Source organism: Ixodes scapularis, unplaced genomic scaffold (assembly GCF_016920785.2).
Source record: "Ixodes scapularis isolate PalLabHiFi unplaced genomic scaffold, ASM1692078v2 PGA_scaffold5__190_contigs__length_132052651, whole genome shotgun sequence".
In the NCBI taxonomy this organism is placed as follows: domain Eukaryota; kingdom Metazoa; phylum Arthropoda; class Arachnida; order Ixodida; family Ixodidae; genus Ixodes; species Ixodes scapularis.
The window spans coordinates 24774179-24794346 of record NW_024609880.1 but is presented as its reverse complement, the minus strand read 5'-3'; the positions used below and the strand labels follow the sequence as shown (position 1 = coordinate 24794346).

General features: G+C 44.6%; 1 protein-coding gene across 1 annotated transcript in view; it reads left to right on the top strand.

Moving 5' to 3' along the window:
* The first annotated feature begins 347 nt into the window (after positions 1–347).
* LOC115331115 overlaps positions 348–20168 on the top strand; it is a 29668-nt gene continuing 9847 nt past the window's right edge. The window contains exons 1-6 of the mRNA XM_029993152.3: positions 348–723; positions 13221–13423; positions 15189–15281; positions 15381–15443; positions 18182–18217; positions 19422–19505. Coding sequence (XP_029849012.1) covers positions 695–723; positions 13221–13423; positions 15189–15281; positions 15381–15443; positions 18182–18217; positions 19422–19505 — 508 coding nt within the window. The 5' untranslated portion in view covers positions 348–694. The remainder of the gene's footprint in view (positions 724–13220; positions 13424–15188; positions 15282–15380; positions 15444–18181; positions 18218–19421; positions 19506–20168) is intronic.

Sequence of the window (20168 nt, the reverse complement as noted above, 5' to 3'; positions counted from 1 at the left end):
TTAATTCGCAACGACTCCTCTATTCTCAATGCCTCCCCCTCCCCCCTCCCCCCCTCCCCCCCTCCCCCCCCCCCCCCGCGCAAATTTCATTCCTGGGGAAACCAATTAAGCGTACTTAGTTGACTTCCTTAATCGCTGAAGTGAGTAATGTTGATATTATTGCGTTCAGCACATGAGTCTAAAAGTTGCTTTACGTATATAGACTGTCAAAAATTAGTTCAATAGCCAAGCTGTCGCGTGACGCTTTTATCAAGAATGATAATTGACCTACACCTTCAAGTGTGCCATCAAGGCATCCAAAAGAGTCGGCACATTCACGCCAGGCAAGCAACTTCCGCCCTAGGCGAGAGCGATGTTGTGGCCAACGACGCCGGTCTCTATGTCGCAAGCCTCAACTTCGAGCAAATGTGCAGCCTGTGCGGTGCATTCGTAAACTGCCTGGGGAAGCGGATTTGGAAGGACCGCAACGCTTAGCGCGTCTCAGCGGTGCGGAGGCCTTGTATCCTAATGAGCCGCCTGCTAATGCTACAGCAGAGAGAGTGTATCCCGACCTGCTCACGAAGAGGGAAAGGAGGAACGGGGGAGTCCACATCACTTTTCTCCCGTTTCTCCTCTTGAACAGGTTGGCATACGCGCTCTCTTCCCAGTAGCTTGGCTGTACGGAGTATAGCGTCCTCTAGAGATTTCTTGCAGTATGCCACCCAAGCGGTTGCAGCCTGAAGAGTAAGTACCCAAAGTGATTTTTGTTTCATCCCATAGCGAAAGCGACAATCGAGAACGAGTATAGCATGTGCCTCATGTTTTGAAATATGTTTTTCATTACCATTTTGCATCGTAAGTGTGACCGGCGCCGATGCTACCAGCCCGAGCGTGTTGTTTTGCACGACGCTGTCACTTCACCATTGTGCGTCAAGTTCATAGCAGTCAATTTCAAAGCGTTGCGCTCGTTTTTTGTTTACTCTTATTCGCTCGTAGTTCTGGTATGTGATGAGACGAAGATAGTGCTAGCACAGCGACTTGTGTCCGGCGACACCGTAAAGTAATAATAAAAATAATGATGATGATAATAATAATAATATTATAAATAGCTTTATTTACCATGTATAAGCTAAAAACATCAACACGGCGTCAGTTCTGGATCGGTATCCATGCGCGCAAAGGCACAGAGACGCAGCAGTTCGGCGTGCCGAGAAGGCTTTGATCACGCCGCGGACCGGGGGAACTTGCTTTCGACGAGTTGTGTCTTTTACCTACTCCACTGCGCTTTCGTAGAAATATCTGTGTTCTCAATGCCAAGTCTCACCGCTAGAGTTTTAGAAAAACTTCTTCGGCGAATGACGACGAACGAGTAGTGTCTTCACGACGCAGCCGCAAGCCTCTGCAACGCTAGCGAGAATGCGATTTTGTTGCATGCAAGAGGGCCGCCCGGTGGCCGCACTCGCGCTCATAGTGCTCGCGCTGCAGCGCCTGCAGCAGAGTTGGTCGTGCCTGCAGCGACCAAGCGGGGAAGCGCGATCCACCAAACATGTCCTCCGAGTTCCCGAAGTGAGCGAATGCGGGCGCGCTTCGGGATCTCGGGAGGAGATCAGTGATCGTCCTTCTTGAAGTGCGGCGAACGGTCCCAACATGGGTCCCAACAAGAAACATCTCTCGGAGAGGAATTTATCCTCCTTGCCAGCTCGTTTCCTCTGCTGTACTCCTTCCTTTCCTTTCTACTCCTCCTTTCGGTCTTCCAAGTTCTTCCCGCGCCTCGCTCGGCCGTTCGGCCTTGATGGTCGGCTCTTTGTGCTCCTGGCTGCTTGCTCCGTGGCGGTCGTGACGCAAAAGAACTTGTCGCTGGCAGCTGTCCTGGCTGTCGAGCGAAGCAGGCGTGTTTGCGGCAGCTCTTCCGAAGGCGTGCGAAGCTAAGTGTATTTGGTGTTTCCTTTGTAGATTTTGTTCTAGCGTGCATGAAATAGTTTGCATAGATTTAGGAAGCACTAGCATATGAACTTCGACTAGTTTAGGCCGCCGGGAGACCACTGGCAAGGCTAAAGTAAAGCTTCATTGTCATTTTTGGCAGTTTTCTTTTTCTTGTTGTGTTTAGACTGTTGTTCACTCCACTCGCGCCTTCCAGTGCCGTCCGAAAGTGTGAAGCACAAATCACGCTTATTCTGACATATGTTCCATCAGCCGCTCGCCGACAATAGACCGATCTCACCAGCCAGTTTGACTACGCCACCGCTGCCGCAATGCATCGGGGGAACTTTAGTCTTTCTGTGCGTGCAAGCACCTCGCTGGAGCTCTGCGCGTGCAGGCTGTGCAGGCCACGGGGAGTTGCCGCAAACTGTCGCCGCGAAGCGGCGTAAAGCGCAGCGCGACGGATGGGTTAACGCGCGCCCCCGTTATTCGCTAAAACGACCATTCGCTCAAATGTCGCCGTTCGCTAAAATGTCATTCGCTCTTGTGATATGGACCCTTTCCACTCACTTGATCGAATGACGTTTTAGCGAACGCCCACGTTTCACCGAACGACACTTTAGCGAATAGTAGGACGCCGCGAAGCGGCGTTTTCGGGTGGGCCAAATGGGTTCACATTTTTGAAATGAGCCGCCGCAGACTGTCGCCGCTGGCGGAGCGCAGCGCGGCGGATGGATTGACGCGCGCCCCCGTTATTCGCTAAAACGTCGATTCGCTCAAATGTCGCTGTTCGCTAAAATGTCATTCGCTCATGTGATATGAATCACTGATGGGCACGTTAAAGGGACACTGACAAGGTATTTATGCTCGCCGAGGCTTTTAGTTGTGCGTGACATATGAGAGCTGAACTACCCAGAACAGAACACCAAATTTAATCAAAGTCGTGGGTCACTGAAGGCACACACTCAGCATTAAAAATAGAAAAAATATGAAACCCATTTTTTGTGGCTTCTAAAAAGCTGCAAATACGTTGATTGAAAAAAAAAAGTTCCACAGACAACCGGAAGCATTCTGTGCGTTCGTCGTTCGGCGATGGCAGCGGACGACCGGCGTGGGACCTTTATTTCAGAACTGTTGTTCGCGGTACCGGCGAATTCTGTCTACCTTTAAAAGAGAAATTCGGGACTGATCAAAAGAATTGGTATTCATCCCGTACGACACGCCCGACCACCAAGCCGATTTGCACGAAGACGTCGCCGAGCCGTCGCTCCCTTCTCGTGGCTGAAGACATCGCTCGCGCAAACGTCAAGCACGACGTGTCTACTTCGAGTTGAACATGCACGCGTACGATTTCTTTACTAGGTGTGAATGTCGCCAATACGTGGTGCTTCCCGACTTCGACCCGGGAGTGCTTTTGCTAGAGGAAAATCGGCAGCTAACTTTCGGACTTACCCCCCATTCACACTGGAAGCGGATCCGCGGTCGCGAAGCGGTTGGGAACGCGGTTGTATAAAGATCCAGTACAAATGCACGCGCATTTGATGTCATCGTGTGCGCGTGCAATTGTACTGAATCCTTATACAACCGCGTTCGCAGCCGCTTTGCGAACGCGGATCCGCTTCCAGTGTGAATGAGCCCTTACAGTTTACCGATCATTACTAAGGAGAGAGATCTACAAGTAGGAGGTGCCCCGGTAGCTTAGTGGGAAAGACGTCCGCTTCATACTCGGTAGGACCGGGATCGATCCCCCGCGAAACTTTTTTTTTTTTTTTTCAAACATTTTCCGATGTTTACATTTTTTTTTCTTTTTTTACAATTATCACTGAAGAAACAAAAAAAAAAAAAATAACAAACAAATGTTGTGGACAACACTTCGATGAGTTAAATGGTATGGAATTTCCTTTTTGACACTTGCGAACTCAATGTAATCACTTTCCACAAAATGTAAGGAGCATATAAGTAAGGAAGCCTGTGCTTTCCGAGGTGCCCGTACATGTTGAATTGCAGCCATCCATTGGTCCCGATTTCGTTGATCTTTCGGAAACTCTGTCGCACAATGCCCCCCCTTTTTTTTTTTTTTTCGGACGCAGGACATGTGAGCCAGCTCTTCACGCAACATCTTGGGTGTATTATTTTCGGAGCCGATCATGGAAATTCACCACGGGCACTCACTACTCATCTCCAACTCCTCAATGTACAAAACAACTCATCTTGGAGTACAGAACAGCGAGCGGAACAAATATAAGTTATAACTGCAAAAGGATCGCACGGTGAACAGTTCCCGTACGCCGCATGTCGTGTCGTCTGCTACGGAGAGGAGAAAAAAAAAAAAAAAAAAAGAACGCACGGTTGAGTGTAGTCACGTGACTTCCGCCACTCACTCTCTTCTCTCCACTTCTCCGACCTCCGTCGGGTTTCGGTTTCGGTTTCGAGCAGTTGCGTCTTTTGGCTTTATTAAAAAAATACGCTGCTCTGTTGCAAAATATTAATTGGGTAGTCCTCTGACACATAATGAAGCGCCTGACAAAAAATGGAAAAACATTTTTTGGGGGTGTCAGTGTCCCTTTAAAGGGCCGCCCACACTAGCGAGAAAGCGCGCGTGGCACGCCGATCGCGGGAAGACGCGTCTCGCATCCTGAAGACCACACTAGATAGAGTTCTGCCGTGGCGGAAAATATGTTCGCAACACAGCCCCTCGCCTGCGTTCACGCCGCTTCGCGGCGACAGTATCGGCTGCTAATTACAGTTGACCAGTACACGCCGCTTCGCGGCGTCCAGTCTGTCTATGCTGGAAAAAGCGATGAAGAAACTTCATCGTGACGTCGCCGGTGGGAGGAGCCTAATCTCAATCGGCGGCGAACTCAACTGGCAGGGAACTTCATCGCGGCGCGTTGATGACGTCGACGGAGAGTGGCGATTGAGTTGAAACTTCATCGGGATTTGTCCCCAAAATATGTCCCTAGAGGGAAATGCGCAACGCCGCATCGAAGGGTCTTGTGAAAGCAATATTTTTAACTTCTGAAAATGTATAATGCGGTACAATCTAAATATAATTACCGGTGTCAAGTCTAGGTCGCATGAATCATGTCTTTTTACGTAAGTGAAACAATTTAGATGATCGCAATGCGTGAGCTGCATCGCGATCGTGATGAATCGTCATGGCCGACGGTGGATGGCGAACGTAAAGTGCTCGTGTGTCTGTACGAAGATTTGCCTCACTTTTGGAATTTTTGCTGTCAAGTCGGGCTTTTTCACGTCGCGATTACCACTCGGCAGTCTGGTGGGGGACGTGAACCAAGTGTCCTCGCTGAACTCGAGGAGGAGGACAGAATCTTGGCCCATATGAGAATGGTTCCTCGCTAAGACACGGAAGAAGGCGCATGATTTCGAGGGCGGATGCGCCTCGTCCGTCGCCACACGGCATCTCGGCTGCAGTGTCGGTAAGTAAGTGCATGGCATCTCAATGGGCGGTTTTAGCGTACCGTTGCCGTGCGCAGCGAAATTGCTACAGGGAGCTCGCGCTGTAATTTCGAAGCATGCTTTTCAGCGCTCTTAAAGCCTTACCAGCCAGCTGCACCGTGGCCACCGCAGAACACGGTAACGGTCTCCTAAAACTTGCTACTTGTAGTAAACAGACACTGTGTTGTTTTTGGTCTTATTGACTTTGCACGAGTGTGCTGTCTCGTGATGTTTCTTTGAAAGCTGGGATCGTAGCGCTCAAGCTGACGAGTTAATTTCTCTAGAGCTGTTCATGAGGCACTCCGATACCTGAATTCTAAAGTGTAGGCAATGGGCATTACATCAACGCGGAACCAGAAAGGCTGCCAATTTGTTGTGCGTTAACTTGTGTTTGATTGAATGATGCAGGACTCATCTGCTGTGGCCAAAGGTGCTAGTGAGGACCCAGCACAGATGGCAGCTCCACCACCACCAAATGGTAGGTACAAAAAACAGTCTGGGTTCATCTCCGTAATACGTGGTTTGCGCCTGTGTCAGGACATGTATTATGCATGAGTGCCGTCGGTAGCCTCATGCTGGTGGCCATTGATGTTGTGGGGTTGCAGCTTTGCTACACTGTGATCATGGTGAACTGCGCTGGCTCCAGTGGCCCAAAGTGACAGCTTTTGTACCCATCTCAGTGATTGCACAAAAACGTGAACATGACCTGCACTGTGCACAACTATGTAGAAGATGCTGTCATTAACATATTGTGCCTGGTCGGTAGCTCCCAAGGTGACTGTAGGTCCAGCCGTGTTGATGTTTCTAGCAAGGTGACACCTCAGCAAGACTTACAAAAACTTAAGTGTACACATGGTGCAGAGACAATCCACACATGGTTACTTGAGTTTTGTGTCGGACAAAACACAGATCCAATTAATGAGACTGTGTCAGGAAAAAGACGGTGCCTCCGGTCCTGTGTCCCAACAGCAACCTGCTTCCATTAAACATTCCCGGCAGCACCACATTTACCCACTGCCCTGAAATTGACAAGGGAATGACACTAAGACAAAACTGGCTCACGAATTCCAAAACCGGTGTCTGCTATTTATATAAAAGGTCCACTTCTAAAAATATTTGCAGCAAAGGGCTGTGGAAGCAGGACGCACCTGGCTGGGCATTGCCTGTCGAACTCAGCAGAATCATCGGCGTGCATTTTTGTATACTTCTCTTCATTTTTTGCACTCAGTTATTCACGTCCTCCACCTTTCGCTAGATATCACAATCTGTCACAGTTGAGAGTAAGTAGCAGATGGTTCTCACCACTACACAGAGCAATATTTTCTGCGTACTGAACTGGACAAACACGGACAAACTTTGTCATCATCACTTGACGGTTTAAACTTCTGCCTAGGCTTAGCCCAAGTGCCTGCACTAGCACATATTTCCCCGCACGTCTCCGAGCAAGCGCGCCCGTGGCCGAATGGTTCTCGTACTTGGTTCCCACACAAAGGGCCAAGGTTCGATTTCTGGCCGCGCATGCACCTTTTTGTTAATGTCCCGCACATCCACCAAAATTTCACGAATGACAGATGGTCAGGTGACGAATGAACAGAAACTAAACGTTTAATTTGGCAAACTTGTGCCGAAAACAAAAATACAAAGAGGTAGCATCACAGGCATCGAAGTACGGCGGAGTGGCACGATCGAGCGCAAGAGTGAGACTCTCTCTATCGCCACGCAGAGCCCCTCATGTATATGCGTGGACTTCTGGAACAATCGGCATAGAAAGTTTGGTGCATAGAACATTCTGACTTTGAACAAGCAATGGGATTCTTGAATTAAACCAGAATGCAACATTTACAGAAATAACAAAAAAGTGCATGTGCGGCCAGGCATCATGCCTCAGCCCTTTGTGTGCAAGCTAAGCACAATAACCATTCGGCCACGGGCAAGCTTGCTGGGAGACGTGCATGGCAATATGAGCAGCCTCTGCCATTAACCATATCTGACATGTACCAAGTGGTGGTCACCAACACGGTGCCCTTGGAAGTACCCAAAGGTCTTGTCTTTTATACTCACATGACATTACCTGCAAACCATGTATGCATGCTACTGAAACTGTGTCATGTCAGCTGTGCACCAGTCATCAGGTAGAGCTGCAGCGGAAAAAGATAAGCACAAGCGACCAACGACCGGAGCAGTAAAATCGCGACACACGGTGGTGGCAAGCATTGTTTGGAGAACCGTCGAAAGAAAACCTGTGTCATATGGCACTAATGAATTATTCCAGGCCAAGTTTCTTCGTCCTTGCTTTATTGAGTTACACCTAGAGCAGCTTGGGCTCACAGTCTGTGTTGTTTGCTCAATGCAATGCGGAAGAGCTGGACTTCCACAGCACCAAAAACATTGACGGGAACAACAGTTAACTTGCCATTGGGAATCAGTTATGACAGACAGTTATAGCATAAAGGAAAGTGAATGCAGGACTCTTCTGTTTTCGCTCCTTTTCATTTTCGGACCTTGTGTTGTGTTTCGAAGTGAGTGATTTCCAACTTTTCGCTTTCCATTTTTCATGTGATGGACAGAGCAAGCCTGTCTGTTGCAAAGTAATTGGATCATGCTAGGTGCACATTGCTCAAGGCTGCTTGCTTCATAGGTTGCGTGTTGTACTGGAAGACCCACAGCATGAGCTTGCTGGTCTGAGCAGTTCCTTGGTTAGGGAGGTGCCCGCATAAACAAAATGCCTTACAGGAGTCTCGCATTCTTGATATTTACAGCACTGCATAAGAGTTCTAAAAGAAGATAAAAGCAGTGGTATGCCATACACTACTGCTCACCACACCCCTGGGATTCTCTTGTTCTATGCAATTTCTGTAACATAGTCTTTAAAAATGCTTGTTTTTATAAACATTCACCCTTTTCGTGTACTTTGTTTGCAGGCTGTGGAGGGACAAGCAGCTGCAGACAGCCAGCAGTCATCTGCACTGACCACACTCGTGCTGCCCCTCATGGGGGTGCAGAATTTCCATGCACAATAAAACATGCTCCCTAGGCACCATTTTGCGTCTGTCATGATTTCAGTATAGCATGGAAAAAAGGTTTGCAGCACTACCTTGGTCATACCCGACAAAATTGTCATACATCGAATACAAATTTTGGGTCAGGAAATCTCGGTGCAATTGTTTATGTACCGGGACTCGTATCTCGACTGCAGATGTCGATGTATATTTCATATACAGGGAACTAGAAATTTCACAATTAACGGTGACACGGCGGTGCAAGTTCCATCGTCCAGATACCAGCAACCACAGTTAATTCTTCACCTTTTCTTCCTCTATGCTTGGAACAATATACTGTTAGCCAGAATGCTTATGCAGTCAATGGGAAACGATGCCACCCATGAGGAGGCCCTCTTTTATTCTCTATTATAATGCCTCGACGTTTCGCTTGTGCGGTTTGCATTTTTGCAAGGTTACCCTGCCAAAAACATTGTGTTAAAAAGCTTTTTCAGAAACATCAACTTATTACAAACTTCCATTTTTAGGTGCTTGAACTGTCTTTTAGGTAAACCACTCTGCAGCCAAAGGGACTTACCGTGTCTACTTGATTTGGCAAGTTACAGAGTATGACAAAACATTGCAAACGGATACACACAAGTATATTTCGCAGATGTGACGAGAGACAAAGCTCGTAGTAGCCTCAACAGCTGCCAGGCTTCAAGTTTGAGCAGGGAGACCCTGGTAGGCAGCACATACTTGCAGAGGTGGCCACCTCTCAGATTTTCAGCACTGCACAGCGTGTCCTCTGCTGTCAAAGCTTACACCGTCCTCGAGATCGGACTCTTGGGGCTCAAGGGAGAGGCCCCAAAATAGAGCTATACAAGCCCGCATTGTGCAGAAAGTCAAATGATGTTGTTGTGCCTAGCACCTTTGCAACCACCGGAACCTGCTTTTCAGCATCCTATTCACTGCTCTACGATAGAATCCTAAGCAATGCTTTTTGTTAAGCTTGGCCTCAGAACAGCAGAGCATCCATTGGGGTTGCGAGGAATTGGTGTGCAAGCATGGCTTCAGGGTTTTGTCGCTGTCACCTGCACACAACAGTGAGGCGGTATCTGACATGAATGTTTCATAACCTTTTCAGTTGTCCAAAAGCACATCAAGACTAGATAGAAATTCTATATGCTAATGCAGCCTCTACTTGGAGATAGTAGTTGCATAGCATCCCAAAAAGGCTGAAAATGTAATAACAAAAAAGTTGGAAAAAAAGTGGAGATATTCCACTTGTCTTGCACAATACCCAAAATTATGCCTTCAGAGCAAAGAGGTGTCAATTGAGTTTATAATCTCTTTATTTTCCTTTATATACAAAGGTGGGAGATGGGGCATATAATGTCAAACGTCAAGCTGCATGGCTTGCAGCTTGACGAGGCGCCCTACCCGGTGTGGCAGAAAAGCAGCAGAAACGTTTCAGACAACACAAGCAAAGAACAAGATACTGTACCAGTTTGAACGTGCAATCGTAAAATGAAAACGTACACAACGTGCTGCAGCAGAACAATTTCCAGATGTTGAGGCCCGAGACATTTGGATGATACACATGCAATCACGAGTAAGCTTGAATCCGTGCGACTATCTCACACGACACTCATCACGGCGAACGAGGCACCCGTTTTCTACCGAGAGCTCTCGTGCAAGCGCATTAAGAAAATGCGTATTGAGCACTTACCGACAACACCGCTGAATTCGCATCGCTGAACTTCTTGGTCGTCGTCTTTCCGTCTTCACTTGGCGCGCGAAGCCCACCCACCTTCAGCCCCGGGTTATCGATTATCGCCTCTGTAGCATCCAAAGAATGCGACTCGCAGCACACCGACGCACGGTGACGTCTTCGTCGCAGCAAAATGTGCCGCCAGCAACGCTCAAAGAGAGCACTTGCTGCTCGGCGGTCACCATATGGGGCCCCTCGCGACGCCGCCAAAGCTTCCACGGCAAATGTCAGCACCAGCGAGTGTCGGGCAGTATTCCCCGATTACGTCCCTGACGAACCTTGAACGGCGAACACATAAAAACGTAGCGATAGTCCGCTTTGGTCCGCCCCGTCCGCGAGCTTGAACGTCGCCATCTTCATTGACTTTGGCAACTTTTGCTGCCCGACTACCACGACTACTACAAAGTTATCTCCATCGCCAAACTCAATCGTGACGACATTTTGACGTCACCGCGAACTTCATTATTTCACCAGCATAGCTCGAACTCCATCGGAATCCGTAGGGAAAAACTCAATCGCAACGTCACATCACGTGACCAAAAGGGCAGCCAATCAGCGACCGATTGAGTTAACTTCATCGTTGAGTTTGCGATCTAGCATAGACAGACAGCTGGCAACCCAAGTTAACCAGTACACGCCGATCGCGGCTGTCCCCGATCGCAGCTCCGGAAAGGAAAACCCATACCATTTAGTTCTGCAAAATTTCGTCGACAAAAAACAAAAACAAAAAAAAAAACGTAAATATTGTTAATGCCTCGAGAAAACGAAATGTTTGAAAAAGAAAAAAATAGGCCCACCGCGGATCGGTGGGCCTATTTCGCCTAGCAACTTGACGTCGCAACACCAGCAACACGGGCCGCCCGCGTTCACACGCAGCAACCGAATTGCTCCAACTTTTCATCATCATAATTAAATTTGATTTTTCTTTCACTATTTAGACGCCCAGCTACGCGCTAAAAACGCGTTCCTATATCTTTAAACGGCGTTGAGAATACTAATTCATTTTTCTGAAACTGTTTATTTCCGAAAACGATCCATTTCAAACCAGAACTAAGTCTTTAGCTGTCATCATCACCACCACAGAGGTGTCACGTGCAGTTAATTGTCCAAAGTTCGAAAATCATTGTACCGCCCCTTTAAGGATAGGAATCCTAGAATTTTTTTTCCTTTTAGATAAAAATGTATGCATCCAACTCTTCTGGAGATTTAAGAGACTAGCTAGATACATTTATTGAAAGAGTAATTATTTGCCACTTTAGGAGACTCGGGCATCTAAAAATATAACTAAACTAACAATTTAGACAACCATGGTGCCATAGAGATGCCGGCTCGATTTAAATATTCGTTTTTTCTAACACAAACCAACTTGGTACTGTAATGAATATCCAACCCCTTGTTTTCTTATTTTTTCTGCACGGAACATACAGTAATTTTTTAATTCAAACTTGCAATTTGCGTTAAAATAAGGCAAGAACATTTCTTTGACTTCCAGGCATAATATCTTGCACTAAATCAGGACTTCAGGTCAGAGTCCCACTTATGTGCGGACGCCTAAATTAATGAAATTCTTGCAGGATTCACATTGTTTTCATCACTCCCGTAACTGTCCATCAAACTGTCGTCAGATTCCTGAATATTTAAAGGCAGGAGGATTTATCGTCACATGTGCCTGAGCCTTAATCCCTTTAAAAAAGGAAGGCTTTGTATCTCTTTGTCAGCTAAAGCGGACATCCGCACCAAAGCCATGTTGTATTAACGTGAACGCTCACAAGCGACTGATTCTTTTTTTTCTTGGCTCACTGGAGCTGTCAGACAGCAAAACAAACAAACAAACTATTAAAGGTAAATAGAGCAACTGGTGTGGTTTTGCCATTTACCAGGGAGCGTGCTAAAACAAGCGCTGAAACTGATTTGCGAGTCACAATTGTGGTCAGGCTTTATCGTCCATTAGGAGTAACATGAGTGATGCTCATTATTAGTAGTAATATTACCATATTGTCTGGGCTATAGTCTGTGGACTATACATGTTTAAAAGTTGGAATTTTAGGCTGTGCAGACTATCTACGCCTGCGGACTATACAGGAATTTTGTTTGTCTAGATTGTTCATTATACGAGACGTAACGGATTTTGTGAATTAAAAAATATGTATGATTTATGTATAATACAAGCTTCTTTGTGAGCTAAGAAAGCAGACATTTGTCAAGGTGTGCTGTGCATGAGAATATTTTTATATCGACTAAGCACCGGTACGGACTATGCACGGCGTGGAGACTATGCAAAAAAATTTATTTTTGACCTTAAACTTGCCTTTGCAGACTAACACCGGGTGCAGATTATAGCCTGGAAAATATGGTATTTAACGTTCTTAAAGTAAAACGTGCGCTCACTTACATCAACTATTGGATGTTTGTGTGTTCGTGGGCAGACAGTTTTTGTGACAGTCTTGAACAAACACCATCTGAGGAACCCATAAACAAACTAAAAAATTGATGCAGCTTTGTTAATTCGACCAAACGTGATGAAAGCCGGCACCTTTACAGGGACATTGTTAGTGAAAACAATTAGGAAATCATACGGTGATGAAATGGTTGTAATACACTGTACACACATCGAGGACGACGTCAAGAACAGTGTCTAGGACAATTTCAAATACAATGTGAAAAACGACTGATCTCTCGGACGACCTCTAGGACGACAATGAGGAGGATGTCAAGGACGTCAGGTCATGTCAGCTTCAGCTACCGGCGCTTATGAGCTTACACGACCTTGGCTTAAGCGAACGAAGCTTGCGCAACCAGCGCTTACAGGGTAACGCGACCGGAGCTTCCGCATCACTACAGCCGCGGTGTTACGTGCCTTGATAACGCGTCCTTTAGCGTGGTTTGGGCTCTCTCTCTCTTTCTCTTTTCCTCCCCCCCTTCCTTGAACTTGAGCACTTCTAAATTTTGGAGGGCTATGAGCTCAATCGCTGGTGATGTGAGAACTATCGAGGGGCACTAGTCATGATCCCAGGCACTGTACTCTTGAAACCATAACAGAGTTGCTGTATGCAATAACTTTCTTAATGAATAGGCTACAAGTATTTTTCTAACATAAAGTTTTGTTGCAGTGGAGGGGCGTGCTTTTTTGTCGTGATGTTCCCCCACTTCGAGGACAGTCTGGCGGTTGTCCCGAGGTGCTGGATGCTTGAGGGAAAGCTGGCCTGTTGTTGGCCAAAAGGCCGGCATCATAATTTTAAAAGACTTGTACGCAAAGGAGTGGAGCCGGATGAAAACTGGTACATCCATGGAGTTGTGGTGCTAAAGGAGTGCTGTAAGTAATTTTTTCATTTTTTTCTTTTGAAGTACATTGGCTTATGCTGCCTCTAGACACTTCTGAATATGTGAATGCAGTGATCCCCTGTTACTATGACCAGCTTCATGTTTGCGAGAAGTCTTCATGATAGAGTGAGCGAGGGTTGTCAACATGAGTCAAGCGTGCAAGCATCTTATTCCAAATATGAATTGGGGAGGGGTGACCAAGTTACCCGACATATACATTGAATGCCGTAAAAGAGAAGAACTATGTGGTTGCTTTTATTGGGCACAAAACGTAAAGACTCAATTAAGTATTGTCCAAGGTTGTTATGTTGTGCAGACAGCCGACTTGCATGTGTTGCTCTTTATGTAATTTCACCAAGTATGTATGTTTATATACATAAATGTCTATACATACATACAAGTATGTATGTATATCCATTGGCAATTAGAAGGCATCACATACATATGGGTATGGCCCTGCAGACTTATGTAATGACCTAACTCGCAGAGTTAAATAAGATATACTAATACCAAGTAACTGGACTTAACCATGTATATGAACAATATAATTACAAGGAAAATTGCTTTTTAACAAAGCCAAATATCTTGTGCATTTGCACTTCCATGCATTAATATTTTGCAATTAGGTTAAAACCAACTAAAATAAATCGGAAGCATAATGCGATTGTGCGAACCTTCCGCACATGTGTCGCTCACCTTTCGGCTGCAATAAACCAAACCTAGCTGACTCAGCTCGACTCGTTCATCGGTATCCGAATCTGCATTTTAAACGGTTCGGGATGTTTAGATTTTCACAGGAGTGCTGCCATGCCTTTCAATATTAAAATGTATTGTCACTGACAGGACAAACAAAAGGGAGGTCCTTCAGTACGTGGTCCCAGATCCAGTGACAGTCGCCTCCCTTCGATAACTCTTTCGCATCTTGTGAGCTTTCAGCGTTTGCGTGCAGCCAATGCGCAATGGAAGGCGATAAACACATGCCGGAGCTTGTTTTGTGATTTACTATCAAACATATTACTGAACTTGGACAAAAGTTCCAGCTGGCTATATGGAGACATACCAGTATCATCTCGCATGGAGTATATGTGGCGAAGATTTTCAACTTGTAGGTACAATGCTAGGTCTGAGCTGTTGCTGCTTTTAGCATGTCTCTAAGTTACATTTCAAAATTTTACAAGTTGGGTACCTGGATCAGTTTTTTTTTTAGTTATATGCTAACTCCTTATCCATTTTTTTATTTTTCGCAATTCTTAAGCTATTCTTTTTTTTATTTATTGTATGTGGTGGAGAAAGGTGCGGTACAAGCCACACGTGTCTCCACCACAAATCACTATGTTTAAAAATGTGTAAAAAAAAATGTGTTGCCATATTTTGGCAGCGCTGCAAACTAAGCTCTCGACATGCCTGGGTTGTCCAAAACAGTCAAGGGGCGAGCGAGAGTTTGCGGTAAAGCTATATTCATCCTGTACGGTTCGGAGACAGCTCTAGGTGGACAAGCTAAGCTTGTCCTAAATGATTAAGGGGTTAAATACCTGATGTTGGTAAAACTTTTTAATGTGTCCTTTTGTTGGGCATGCTGACCTTCATTGATTTTAGACACAAACCGCCAAGAATTTCTGATCCAATTTGTTTTTTATCAAATGTCTGACAATAATCTTATATAAGCCATGTATTGCTTTATTTTGAAGGTAAAAGTCATCATGAAGGGCTATATGGAAAAAAAAGACTGGCGTTAATATTTTCTTTTTTCTTGAAAGCAACATATGACAAGGCCCTGAGGGTGCTGAAAAGGGCAGAAGAAGACCAGGCACTGGACACCACGGATGGTGGAGTGGAGCGTGGATCACCAGGTAATATGGCTCACATTGGTAATAACAATTAAAATGGCAAGAGCACTAGAGTGGTGAACCCCAGTCATGTCACCTAATTTCCAATGTCAATTTTCGTAGGTGACCGTCACTTCCACAGGCGGCCACTTTCCACCCAACAGGCGACGTCGCTGCCTGCACCACGTAAATAATTTTACAAATTGCTTGAATAATTAAATACATAAATGATTTTACAAATGCTAGCACTGCCAGTGTGTGCCAAAAAAAAAATTATGTGAACCGTCTGTGCACCCAGCCATCTTCACTCAAGAATGCTAAGAAAATGAAAAAAGAAGCATTTTGTTTGTTCAAAGAATGGACAGTGTACTGTATAATAACTGCTTTAAACATCTAAGACATGCATGATAAACACTTTCATGTGTTAAGCTTCTTACACTCAAAAAATCTTAATTTTTAATAAAAAAAAAACATATTACTGAGCAGACGACATATGGTACGCAGCAAACACTGTTGTGTTTTGCTGCACTGAAGGTTTCTAAAAAAATGTGCAAGACGACTGTTCACATGAATAGCTACAATTAATACAGCACACTTTTTTCTTGAGGTATTATTGTTCTACAAACTAGTTATGAAAGATAAATCATTTAAATTTTCTGTCGAAGCCCACTTTCTTTAGACGATGAAGCAGCACAGATCTCCAGGTTTCGGTGCTCCCTTTCTCATGTCATGAAAGGGCATGCACCGATTTACGAAATGATTCATTAGTGCAGCACATTATTTTCTTTGTTCCACAGCATAATGTGTTCCTTGTATCATGAATACTCATCTGAGGGTTACTGAACAAGATGGCTAAAATTCCTAGGGTGTCTTATTATTTCGGTGTTCTTGTTACCAATCACTCAAAGTCCCGCTCATGCTTGTCATTCTTAGATTAATCATTATATTTGGGTATTACGTCGGGGAACATTAACAGGTCCCTCGGGGCCTTACAATCTGTTCACGTCCAGGGCCTGCATAACTTTAACAAAACATAGACTTGGTAAAAGAGGAAGAAGAGGTCGAAGCTCTTACTGTTCCATTCCATTTAGTCACCCCCTGAAGAAGGAGTCAAGTAGACCTCGAAACTGTGGCAACTGTTAGTTTCTGAGCTTTTGGTTTGAGATTTTTTTTTTTTTATTATTTTTTTAAACCAGACAGATTTCTGTCAAAGATGTTTACTTTCACTACTTTTGTGATGTTACGCCCTGGCAAGGAGGGCCTTCAGTGGCCTGCGTGCCCCAAATAAAAAAAATAATTTAGATATTCGAGATCTTGGAGGTCAAATGAAAATTATATAAGTGGGTTTTCTCAAATACAAAACCGCCTCAGCTTCCCTTTAATGTATTTACCAGGTGTTACCACGTGTGTTGTCTTGCCATACATGCAGCCGATATACGCTTCCATCATTCGGATCTTAGTGCAATATTTGGTGGCACTTTAAGGCTTAAGTGGCCGAATTGACATGCTTTGCAAAAACTAACCTTTTTTTAGAGGTACCTGACTCGTCTAACATCTTTTGGAACTTTCAGTAACCAGTCCCAAAGTCTAGAACCCTATAGCCTTCATGTTTTCTGAATTACAGGGCATAGTTCAATGTTGCAATCATTGCCCTCGCGCAATGATTTTGCTGAGAGTAAAGCAAAGGTGTCAACCCTATGTATCAACAAGGGTGGTGCAGAAACTATTACCACAGTGTTACCTTAAAAACTTCTGTTGGTGGCACAGTCTTATCAGTGTTTCCTTGGAGGTCGCCGTTTCCAGTCGTTGCTGTGCAGGTTTGAATGTGTTAAATTAATTTGTGACTGAGATGCGAGAAACAATGGCTGCTTCACTTATGATTTGCATGAGTGGGATAGGTCCATTGTTTTTGTGGTCTGTGGGTGTGCTTAGTGTCAAGTATTTTGTCACAAAGAAGTGTGTTTGAAATGATTCAGAAGTTCAAGGACAACCATGCAAGTGTCAGCTATAATGAAGCAGCCAGATACCTGTCCGTGTCCATGACTAATGACGACGTTAAGGCTCGCGCTGCGGAAACCAGGATCCTGGGTTCAATCCCCACTGCTGCCCGTTTCGATCTGGATGAGCATCGTACCGGCGTGCGGTCGTGTATCACTACTGCGTGGTGCACGTTAAAGACCCCAGGCTAGCGGTTCTACTGCACTGGCTAAATGTCTTATCTACAGCTGGGAGGTTCGTCGCACATTGAGGCAGACTAAGTTCTAGACTGTATAAACATACACACAACCCAATTTTCGATGACATTAAGCATATGCGTGAACTGATTTTGTTGAATAGATGATAGTGGATGATGACAAATAATTTGCAAATCAGTCAAAGCTTCAGCTATTTAATACTACATGACAGGCTTGGGTCTGGAGAATTGTTTGATTAAGGTAAGTTCTACATTTAGGGTGCTGTAGAGTTTATTTTTAAATCACTATCATAACTTACCTCAGGAATTAACCTATTTACGAGTGATAAATTTAAATTCGAGAACACTTTAGGCTGCCAGGGAAAATGCTAGCATGACTTAAGAACTGCTGAAAATCCCACTGCCCACAAAGCGGCAACTTCTTGCTCTAGTCAACTGAGCGAAACGTTTAGAAAACCGGGAAATTGGCAGCACTGCACATGGGCTGATATACCTTAATGTATATGTATGATTAGCTTTCCCCCATTTGTTTGGTGCACTTCTTGAGTGAGTTGACATTAACGATAACCTACCAAGTTGCAATTTTGTGATGCATACTATCCTTTATCATCTACAGCTGACAAACAAATTTTTGATATTACCAATGAAAATAAAAAGATGCGAGCGAGGGACTATTGTCGTTAAAATTTCTGTCATTTGTACCAGTTCAATTTTAAACCACTACTTTCAGCTCCTGGTCTTGCCTGTGGGGTATTTGGCCCAAGAGGTAAGATATTTGCTAGTTTAAACAGTATGAATTACTATGCGAAGCTTTCAATTGTGATTATTTTGTTACGGTATATTTACAATCCCAATGGCCTGTAGATGGCGGGGTGGTAGTTCTAAGACAACGGGAGAGATGGGGTTCGATATTGCAGGATTTTCCATGCACCTGCTCGCTGATGCAGGTCAGCATGCTTAAAGTAATTTATTCGGCTACAAACGCAAAGCGGTCAGAGCAGGAGCATATCGCAGGTGACGGAGCTGTTGATATATATTAGGAAAACAAGCAGGTTAATTTTTAAAAGTTGCAGAGACCTCACAGAACTTTTGAAGCTTTGTGGAGTACGAGCGCATTTAAAAAGACTGACCCTGTCGTTGTGTGTGGCAAGAAAATGTGAGGGTGATCAAGATATCGTTGTGTTTGCATCGTGCCTGGCCACCAGTATTCTAAAGGTGACCTCCGCATAGTGACTGTTAAGCTGTGGACAAGCCGCGTTTACAGTTAGTACTTATGTCTTTGTGTCAGAGGGTCACAACTCACTGCATATTAGTTTTAATGCATGGGAATACTTGATCAACCTCCACCATAGTTACTAATGGTCTGTGTTGGCATTGTCCTGTCTTTTGCAACCTTGCAGTTTGTGAGGTTTCTGCTAGCTGATTATGGCTTAATAGGAGTTTAGGATTGCATTCAAATTTACAAGTAACTAAACTCTGAAAACATTATGGCACAAAAGCATAAATTTTCTACCCACATCTTATCAGAAGTTATAAGAAAATATTGTTGCCAATCAGATGTATTTATGTTTTGTTTCATTAGTGAACATTAGAGCATTCAATAATTAAACTAAAGCAATTGGTCACTGCTACGACATTCCAACCAGCACGAGGCTGGCAAAATTTTCCTAGAAGTTATGTGAGAAAGCACCAAATAAAGAGGAGTCGCATGCACTCAGGCCTTCAACGCCACTTGTGTAGTGGAAATGTCAATGAAATCACAAACTTGGACGATACCAGATTGTGGTAGTCCTTGTTCTTTTAAGAGTAAACTGCAAAAAAGGCCACTGTTGTGCATTAACAAATGTTCTGTCAGAGAAAACTATAAGAATGAGCAGCTGTGTCATGTTCATATTAATTTTATTGCTCAGTGTACATTCCTTATTGTGTATATTTTAGCAGGTAACAATGTATATTTTCCTGCAATTCAGCTTCATCGCCAGTTGCCACTGACGCCGCAAGGTCAAGCTTGGTTTTTGACCACCAACTGCCTGCAACGACTTCTATGATCACAGGTTGTTTAGCTGATTTGAAAGTTCCAAATTGATTGCTAATACTGGACTCATACAAACAAGCAAATAATGCAAAGTTCTTTTGATAAAGGAGTAGGCTAGGTGTTATTGTGATAGATATATACAAAGTGTTTTTTATTAGGACCAGGATTTTAAAAAAAAGAAAGAACTTGCAGGTTTTCTTTAGTCCTGGGGGCAAGTTGGTGCCTATAGACCTTTCCAGCGGCAGTCTCGAACGAAGCGATTTCCAGCGCGCGTCCCTGGTTTTGAGATTGTACATCAGTGTTGCCCGACTGCGCTGAGCTGTGGGTTTTCTCGTCAATAAGCTGTGGAAGCCTGCGTAGGAGCAATTTTGAACGCTGGTAACAGAAAAATCGCCTCGCTTTATTTTTTTTTTTGGTGTTCTATGGCGAAGAGAATTTCTCGAAGTTTTTAAGAGAGCATTGAACTATTTTTGGGAACAGAAACAAACAAATGAAAGCTATTTTCGGTGAGTCCGTGCGCGATAGAACAAATGCTACTGGAATGTTTGTTTCATTTTATGCGTATATTTTTACGGCACCATACACTCAGCCGTGTCAAACTACAAAGATCTTAACTGCCTAACATATTTGACCACACCAGAGGATAACCGAACTGCATGGATATTGCCTGCTCACTATATGA